The 10,407-nt window shown below is 34.5% G+C and overlaps 1 protein-coding gene across 1 annotated transcript; it reads right to left on the bottom strand.

Moving 5' to 3' along the window:
* Positions 1–570: 570 nt before the first annotated feature.
* LOC128664818 (protocadherin gamma-B5-like) lies at positions 571–2,961 on the bottom strand. Its single transcript, XM_053719621.1, is given in 1 exon segment — positions 571–2,961. A coding segment is annotated over 1 exon segment (2,391 nt).
* Positions 2,962–10,407: the final 7,446 nt, after the last annotated feature.

Raw genomic sequence — 10,407 nt, 5'->3', positions numbered from 1 at the left:
TTATGTACTAGAAAATTAACCTTATTAGATGTATCTAGACATACCAGATTGTTTTTATTGTGCATACAATGTAACATCAAGCAAATCCCTATGAGTTTTTTTTACTTTATTTTTAAAGCATCTGCTTTCTAGTATTTTTCCAAGGCCACTACCATTTGAAAAAGTGGGTTATTCTCTTTCAAATGAGGGGAGCAGAGATAGAGGGGTTAAAAGAACCCCCCCCCCCCCCCCCATCCAGCTACTTTGTAGCTACCGGTGCATCCTGGTTCAGGCTCTTTGTGCACATGTGGGGATGTCACCAGCACTCCCATGATGCCTGGGAGTACCACCCACACATCATGCACCTACAGGCTACAATGTGCACGACGAGCATAGCTTGTCATGCACATAAAAGGGTTAAGCAATGCAGCATTGAAAAATTCTGCACTAGCATACATTTATCTTTGATATTTCTAACAATAGATTTCACTTTATTTGCCTTTCACTAACTTGTATTACTTTTTCCTATTGTACTAAACATCTGTATTACATGTAAAAAGTTGTGACAAAGCTAACAATTAAACAAAAACATTAAGAAACACATCTTACCTCTAAAGGCACATTTTTGTTCAGAAAATCTTTTCCAGAAACTGAATCATCTGTGTCAATAAGATTGTCTGTTGGAACATTATGGATTGGTTTGAGATGGGCAAATTCATTTTGGCTTGAGTCAAGTGCTACACAGACATTGTATGAGTAGGGGAGTGGCAATGTTCCATCACTAAACTGAGAAGGATATCGGAGGTCAACTTGAGGAAACAAATTTCTAGTTAGAGTGCCAAATACAGTTGGAGTGCTTGCTTTCTTGGACTTATAAATAACTGTAGCTATTACTGTCACAATGAATAAAAGAGAAATCACAGCTATTGATATTACTAAGAACAGGGTTATATTTGATTGTGTTTCTAAATTACCAGGTTGGCTGCTTATCTCTGGAAGAACTTGTTGATATGTTTCTCCCATAACAAACTTTAGAGTAACTGTAGCAGAAAGAGAAGGTTCACCATTGTCTTTTACCATAACTACAACCTTTTGCCTTAAAGAATCTGTATCATGGAGACTTTGTGCCAACTTAATTTCACCTGTGTTTTGCCCGATAATGAAAAAAGCTGGTTGAGGAATTTGTAGAAAGTGATAAGAGAGCCAAGCATTATGTCCTGAGTCAGCATCCACTGCAATCACTTTGGTGATTAGATAACCTTTCTCAGATGTGTGAGGAATAAACTCAACTAATGCTGTTTCATCAGTGTCTGTTGATGGGTATAGAAACTTTGGAGCATTGTCATTCCTGTCCACGATACATATCCTGACTGTGGCATTGCTGCTTAAAGGAGGAGATCCACTGTCTTTAGCTACTACTTGGAACTGAAGTTCTCTTAACTGTTCATAATCAAATGAGCGTTGTGCATAAACAATTCCAGTTGCTGAGTTTATAGAAATATATGATGATATGGGTATGTTCTCAATATCTATATTAAGAATGGAGAATATTATTCTGGCATTCTTGTTAATATCAAGATCTGAAGCATGTACTCTGTGTATTGACGATCCAGCTAAGTTATTTTCCATCACATAGGCCACATAATTTGTTTTATCAAAAACTGGGGGATTGTCATTTATATCTGATATTGTTAACTGAATTGTTTTGTTTGAAAACAATGGAGGAGATCCTTCATCTTCTGCTTTTATAATAATATTGTAATCAGATGTTTTTTCTCTGTCCATAGGATAAGTAGTTACAAGTTTGTAATAACCTAAAGATGAAGATATTAATTTAAAAGGCAATTCACCAATAACTTGGCAAATCACCTCACCATTTTTTCCTGAGTCCAAATCATGAACATTAATTATGGCTACAAGTGTACCAGGTAAGGAGTCTTCTGGAATAGGTGTAGTCATAGATTTAAGAATTATTTCGGGAGCATTGTCATTAGTATCAATAATCTGGATTGAAACTGTACAATGTCCCACTAAACCACCACCATCTTTAGCTTCCACCATCATGTCATACAGTTTTGTAACTTCAAAGTCCAGCTCTCCTTTTGTCCTTATAATTCCACTTCCAGGATCTAAAGTGAATGTTTCTGCTGCATTTTTACCAATGTGACTGAATGAATATTAAATTTCTGCATTTGAACCATCATCTGCATCTGTAGCATTAAGCTGGATGACAATAAAACCATTTGGCACATTTTCATTTACAGTAACCTGATATTTATCTTGGCTGAATGCAGGAAAATGATCATTTACATCATGAACTACAACTCGTATTTGAGCAGTTCCAGATTTTACAGGTGTGCCTCCATCATAAGCAGTGAGAATTAAATTATAGATGCTCTGCTCTTCACGGTCTAGGGTCTTTTGTAAAACAAGTTCGGGATATTTAATTCCATCAGTGCTAGTTTTTTCTCCCAGTGTGAAATGTAGGTTGGAGCTGAGTTTATAGCTATGTAAAGAATTATTACCTAGGTCTGGATCTTGTGCATTTCCTAAAATAAAACGTGTTCCAGGAGAAGCAAATTCACTAATTTCTATATCAAATACATCCTTAGAAAAATGAGGTGGATTGTCATTTATATCAAGAATTTCAATTTTTATATGGAATATATTCACTGGATTTTCAACCAATATTTCAAGATTCAAAAAGCAATCTTGCTCTATCCCACACATTGCTTCCCTGTCAATTCGATTAATCACAAATAAGTTTCCATTCTCTAAGTTGATATTGAAATACTGTTTTTTTATTCTAGAAGATATTTGCAATTTTCTTATAAACAATTCTGTTTTGTCCATACCCAAGTCCTTTGCAATATTCCCTATAATTGAACCTTTCTGCATTTCCTCATAAATTGAGTACTGGAGCTGATTAGATGCAGCTTCACAAAGAAAGGAAATAAGGAAAAATATTACTTGCCATGCCATTGTCTCAGGTTCAATCTGATACCCAGCTTTCTTTATCACCTTCTGTAAATGATCCTTGTATTCTCAAAATATTGATATACAAATGACAGAAAGCGAAAATGTTGCTATGATTCCAGCACTGCCCAACAATTCTAAGCATCAGTAGGATGAGATATTCAGCAACACTTTCTTATTGGCCAACAGCGGCACACTGAGTCTAAAGTGTGGAACTGCAGTGAGCTAGCTTTATTATTTAACAAAATAAAAAAAAATTGTATAACTTTTTAAAAAAATATATAAAAACAAGTTTTGATTAAAAATATTCTTAATAATGTTATATTTATTATATTTACTCAAATGAATGTTAAAATGTCACATATTCTCTGTACTCATGCTTTCATGTCTATAACCATATAATACTACATGTATAAATTGTGTATTTTTAATAATGTGTCTAGTATTTTTTTCTTTGAACTCAACAAGCAATATTAAAAAAATAGTATAACATTCATGAAGCAAATGTTGCATATAGAGAATGCTTTAAGAAATCTTTTGTTGATAGAACATAGTTACGTATATTTTCCTATGTATTTTAAAAGGTGGGTTCTGGGCAATTAGTACTGGATCCCAACAAACATTTTGTGCTGGCAACATGCGTTCTCATACTGATATTTTGCTGTACAGTTAGTTTCTATGGCCTGCCTATCTGACAGTAATGTTGGAGATCACACTTTATAAACATATGATAAACTGTGTTATCTCATCTATATCTTACAATTTATTGTTACAATGATATGCCAAATTCATAGCTGTAAGATACTGTCCTACTTAGCATAGTACTCAATGGTACTTTTTGATAGGTGCAATTAGTAGTAACATTATTTCTTAAATAGAGGATATATGATGCAGGGCAGACATCAGCATTGGAAGCAATATGTAAGTATAGTCAAAATATTTTCACCCACATGTATGCCTTTGTTTTTTATTCTTGTCATTCTCTGATCAGATTTACCAGTATTAGTTTCCCTAGCAGTCTACAGAAAAGAACTCACCCGGGGATCTCCGTTAAAATTCAAATTCTTTATTTCATAGACAAAGCGTTAAAAACTTTTTCCTTTGTGCAGCAACACAGGTAAAAACAGTTTTTTTCGTGCATCCTGTAATTCAGACACACATGTTGAGCTAAGGTAGCGTCAAGGGATCAGCTGACGCGTTTCGGCCAATAGCCGTAGTCAAAGTTGCTTGACCCCTTCACACACCTCCGTGTTTAAAAAGCAGATTGTAGCTTCTCATTGGTTACAAAAAGCATGACGCTACCAGTAATAATTGATTACATTTTTATCAAACATTCTAGCTATGCTCTGTTTTGTTTCATAGTATCTACTCCTTGCTGCGCTCATTATTAACTTAACAAAATCATTGTCATGACTGTGACATATCTTTCTCACATTTCATAGTAATAAACAACTTTTAGTTGTTTACAATATATGTGTTAAATTCATTTAACAATGACATTCTTACTCTTTATTCATTACTTAGTTGGTAAGTAAATGTCAGGTGAAATATATAAAAAATTGTCGAAACCTAGGCATGACATTTGTTTCAAGGATGTTTTTCTTTAAAGTGATCTAATTCTTTTAGGAGATTTATATAAATTCTCTCTCGCATCAGTTCCATTTTATTTTGTCGTTTTATATATTTTCAATTTTCATGAAAATTTTCCACTGTTTAGCTTGGTTGGTCTTAATGTACTGAACTTTATATTGAAAATGGATTTCAAACTTATAAAATATTATTAACTCCTTATTTTACTCTTTCATTTATTGCTATTCACATATTCGTCGTTCACACTTCTTATTCAGATATGTAGCATGGTTAGTCTTATTGAAAATTTTAATTTTATGTTTTTTTATATCTCACTTTATCAAATTCTACAGTTTAGTTTCTCATATAATATCTTGTAGCCTTTTGTTTTTCACTCACATCTTCTTATTCAGATATGTAGCATGGTTAGTCTTATTGAAAATTTTAATTTTATGGTTTTTTATATCTCACTTTATCAAATTTTATCATCCAAAATACTTCTCGTTTGGATAATAAATAATTTATATCTCCTCTCCGTTTGGGGACCCTTACTTTTTCTATAATTGTCCATCTCAATGAGATTGGACTTTTCTCATGTTTACCTGAAAAATGTTCAATCAAAGGTGTTGTCATGGTGCCAGTTTTTATATTGGAAATATGTTCGCGTATGCGACTCCTTACCTCTCTTGTCGTTAACCCTGTATATTGTACATTACAGATCTGACAAGTTAGTAAATATATACAGTTTGTTGCTCTGCAATTTAGACATTCACGCTGACTGAAAATTCTCCCGGTGGCTTCACTTTTAAAGTGATTACCAGGGGTTAAGTATTCACATGCTGTGCACGTATGGTTACTGCATGGAAAAACTCCTACACAGCTCAGCCAGGAGCTTTTTAAGTGTATTATTCTCTGGAAGTTTTGTGGGTGCTACAATATTGCCTACTGTTTTTGCTCTTCTATATGAGAAATTGCACCCTTTCTTAGCAATATTAGCTAGACGATCATCAGCGCTCAATATAGAGAGATTCCTTTTCGACATTCTTACTCTTTATTTAGTTTGCCCCCTCCTATGCCAACCTATTTATGGGTTGGTGGGAGCTGTTCCACATCTTTGGAGATAGAGTATGCCAACAGGGTCAAATAAAATTTTACAGAAGGTTTATAGACGACCTGATCATAATCTGGGATGGAGATCAAAATTCTGCAGAGACTTTTGTCAACAAACTGAATAGGAACAATTTAGGGATTGGTTTCACACATCACTATGAGAAAGAAAGTATAGAGTACCTAGATATTAGGATTACAGGGTCAGAGGAGGAAGGCATTACAAGTACTATTTTCAGAAAACCAATTTCTGGAAATACAGTACTACATGCAAAAAGCTGTCATCCTAAGGGTATTTTTAAAGCCATAACAAAGGGTCAGTTTGTAAGACTAAGACGAAATTGAACAAAGAAAGATGAATACAACAAACAAGCCAGAGAACTTGAGGAAAGATTAAGTAGAAGAGGATATGATAAAACCATGGTGGAGAATGTAAATAGAACGGTAGGGGAAATTGAAAGAGAAAGTTTACTCCAAGATCCCCCTAAAAAAGAAAGAAAGAGTTTCTCTGACAGAGGTATATTTTTTTGTAACAAATTATAGTGATCAGTATCACAGGGTCTGTGATATAATAAAAAGGAATCTCTCTATATTGAGCGCTGATGATCGTCTAGCTAATATTGCTAAGAAAGGGTGCAATTTCTCATATAGAAGAGCAAAAACAGTAGGCAATATTGTAGCACCCACAAAACTTCCAGAGAATAATACACTTACAAGCTCCTGGCTGAGCTGTGTAGGAGTTTTTCCATGCAGTAACCATACGTGCACAGCATGTGAATACTTAACCCCTGGTAATCACTTTAAAAGTGAAGCCACCGGGAGAATTTTCAGTCAGCGTGAATGTCTAAATTGCAGAGCAACAAACTGTATATATTTACTAACTTGTCAGATCTGTAATGTACAATATACAGGGTTAACGACAAGAGAGGTAAGGAGTCGTATACGCGAACATATTTCCAATATAAAAACTGGCACCATGACAACACCTTTGATTGAACATTTTTCAGGTAAACATGAGAAAAGTCCAACCTCATTGAGATGGACGATTATAGAAAAAGTAAGGGTCCCCAAACGGGGAGGAGATATAAATTATTTATTATCCAAACAAGAAGTATTTTGGATGATAAAATTACAGACGCGATTACCTAAGGGGTTAAACCTTGAATCAGATGTGATAAATTTTTGGGAATAAAAATGTGAGTGAAAAATAAAAAGGCTACAAGATATTATATGAGAAATTAAACTGTAGAATTTGATAAAGTGAGATATAAAAAACCATAAAATTAAAATTTTCAATAAGACTAACCATGCTACATATCTGAATAAGAAGATGTGAGTGAAAAACAAAAGGCTACAAGATATTATATGAGAAACTAAACTGTAGAATTTGATAAAGTGAGATATAAAAAACCATAAAATTAAAATTTTCAATAAGACTAACCATGCTACATATCTGAATAAGAAGTGTGAACGACGAATATGTGAATAGCAATAAATGAAAGAGTAAAATAAGGAGTTAATAATATTTTATAAGTTTGAAATCCATTTTCAATATAAAGTTCAGTACATTAAGACCAACCAAGCTAAACAGTGGAAAATTTTCATGAAAATTGAAAATATATAAAACGACAAAATAAAATGGAACTGATGAGAGAGAGAATTTATATAAATCTCCTAAAAGAATTAGATCACTTTAAAGAAAAACATCCTTGAAACAAATGTCATGCCTAGGTTTCGACAATTTTTTATATATTTCACCTGACATTTACTTACCAACTAAGTAATGAATAAAGAGTAAGAATGTCGTTGTTAAATGAATTTAACACATATATTGTAAACAACTAAAAGGTGTTTATTACTATGAAATGTGAGAAAGATATGTCACAGTCATGACAATGATTTTGTTAAGTTAATAATGAGCGCAGCAAGGAGTAGATACTATGAAACAAAACAGAGCATAGCTAGAATGTTTGATAAAAATGTAATCAATTATTACTGGTAGCGTCATGTTTTTTGTAACCAATGAGAAGCTACAATCTGCTTTTTAAACACGGAGATGTGTGAAGGGGTCAAGCAGCTTTGACTACGGCTATTGGCCGAAACGCGTCAGCTGATCCCTTGACGCTACCTTAGTTCAACATGTTTGTCTGAATTACAGGATGCACGAAAAAACCTGTTTTTACCTGTGTTGCTGCACAAAGGAAAAAGTTTTTAACGCTTTGTCTATGAAATAAAGAATTTGAACCCCGGGTGAGTTCTTTTCTGAGGATTTTTGTTGTACCTTTAATCCGGGTTGAGCTCTGCAACGTGGAGGCGTGGAGAAAAGCCCCGACAAGTACACGGAGGATAGGACTCGGGCCAGTGTCTCTGAGGAGGAGGAGAGCAGCGGTGAGTAAATGATTTCTTATGGATATGAGATAACACTAAAGTTATAACTACTCCGCATAATATGCTCACTCTATGGACCGGAGCCGGTCAGCTATACTATTGAAACAAGCTGAACATATGCTTAGAGTGCAATACAAATTGACCGTTACTGACCCGAGATCCATGTTACAAATGTCTTATAAAGACTTCTGAGTGTACTATTGATGATTGAAGGGACTTTTTTGGTATATAAATTACAATATTATGACACGATATAAGTTGTAATTATAAGATTGAAAAGACTGTTCAGAGTGTGGGAAGGTTAGATACACTGTTGTCCCTAGCAGTCTAGACATACTATATGGGAGTATAGCTAGTACCTTCTTTATATGGCTTGTCACTAATTTAATTTGATCAGGTTATTATATCAACATTCTTGTTTGTATTGGCATTTAAGGCAATACCAGAAATATAAGTACCCCGTCTTAATGCAGGTACATTTAAAGGGAAATTACCAACATGTACTTTATTTATATCTAAACAGTCTATAATGTTTTCTGAGTGACTTTGTCAATAACAAACAAATATGCATTGTCTCCTTGTTACATTATGACACTAACCTTTGGATCTTTACATTTGGTAAATTTGTTGAGTTACTTAAATTGATTATTGTTTAGTTCTTTTGTGTGTTATTATATTTTAATGTGAGAGACAACATATTTTTTTCTGTATCATATGGAAAGTGACATGTACCCTACAACAAATTTGCCTGTATTCTACAATTTAGGTAGATTTGGGTTTCCACCGTTATAAGGAGCACAGTTTAAATTTGTCAGAGTTACAATTTTATTTTCATTATGAGATGTACAGAAGTATGCACTTTGTTGCAAACATACTTATATTCTGCCATTTTTGGGAATCTACATATCACCCATTTTGGTAATTATTATTTAAATGTGTCACTGTTCTGCATTCATGTGAGTGTCTCTCAATAAAAAGAAAAGGAAAAATACACTTGGAAGCGCAGTTAGCAGGAAGCAGGGGACCCACTTAAAAAATTAAATCCTGAAGTCAATACAAATCAGATTACTCTGGTTTCAGCCTATAGTATCTTAAAATCACCTCTTTTTTTAGTGTGCATACGTTTTTATTTTAGAGTAGTATGTGTTTTGTGTATTTGGAATCAGCTTTCAATTTTTGAGATAACACTGGGAGTTCTACAGGAGGGAAACTTTAAAGGGACATTAAACACTAAAAAAATGTTAGATAGAATGATGAATTCAAATAAAAGATTAGTCCGAGAATAACATGTAGATGTATGTTTTACAGTTTCATTAGCTGTTTAAATACTGACAAAAGTTTTAGTGTCTATAAAATAATGGGAGCTGCCATGTTGTAACTTAGGTTACCTTCTCTGCTGTGGCCAATTAGGGACAGTTATAAATAGGTCACTAGAGTGTGCAGCCGATGGCTGTGTGGAATATAACAGTGTTCTGTTAACAGGAAATGAAAAGCGCACAATTTCAGAATAGAATTACAGGAAAAGGGGACAAAATAAATAATAAAAGTATATTGCAGAGTCTTTTTAAATATAAGATTTATCATTTTATATTACCATCTCAAAGTGTTTAATGTCCCTTTAAGAGAATACACCAGACCTCACCGAGACATTTTAGCTATGCCCATGGAATGCCCCTGTTCAGCCCATAAGCAGAGGCAGGGAACTAATTTTACAAAAATTAAAGAGCACGTTTTGAATTTCAAACACGAATTTCACAGCATTTTTTGCATGTGCAGTGCAGATTTATTATAAAGTAGTCACCAATCAGTGAGCGCTACCCAAGGTGTGGAACCGAAAATGGGCCGTCTTCTAAGCTTACATTTCTGCTTTTTAAATAAAGATACCAAGAGAAAGAAGAAAATTGATAATAGGAGTAAATTAGAAATTTGCTTAAAATTGCACGCTCTGGGGTCCATTTATTAATCTGCAGATGGACATGATCCGATATAGCAGATCATGTCCGTCGCACATCGGTAAATCGCTGTTGGCATTTATCATTGCACCAGCAGTTCTTGTGAAGTGCTGGTGCAATACCACCCCCTGCAGATTTGCTAGCAGGGGGTGTCAATCAGCCCGATCGTATTCGATCAGGCGGATTGCTGTCCGCCACCTCAGAGGTGGTGGACGAGTTAAGGAGCAGCGGTCTTAGGAACCGGGAACTGAAGCGGAGTGGGTCGGAGGCCGCATCCGCTGCTTCATAAATAGACCCCTTTATCTACAGCATGAAAGAAAAAATATAGGTTTCATATCTCTTTAAGATGTCTTGTCCGTAATGCAAGGTCCCTCAAAGATTTTTTAAAAGGCGGAAAGGAATCGCCACAATACAACCCGATCGAGTACGATCGGGT

The sequence above is a fragment of the Bombina bombina genome, chromosome 6 (genome assembly GCF_027579735.1).
Source record: "Bombina bombina isolate aBomBom1 chromosome 6, aBomBom1.pri, whole genome shotgun sequence".
Lineage (NCBI taxonomy): Eukaryota > Metazoa > Chordata > Amphibia > Anura > Bombinatoridae > Bombina > Bombina bombina.
The sequence above is the reverse complement of the archived record's forward strand: the minus strand, read 5'-3'. Positions and strand labels throughout refer to the sequence as shown.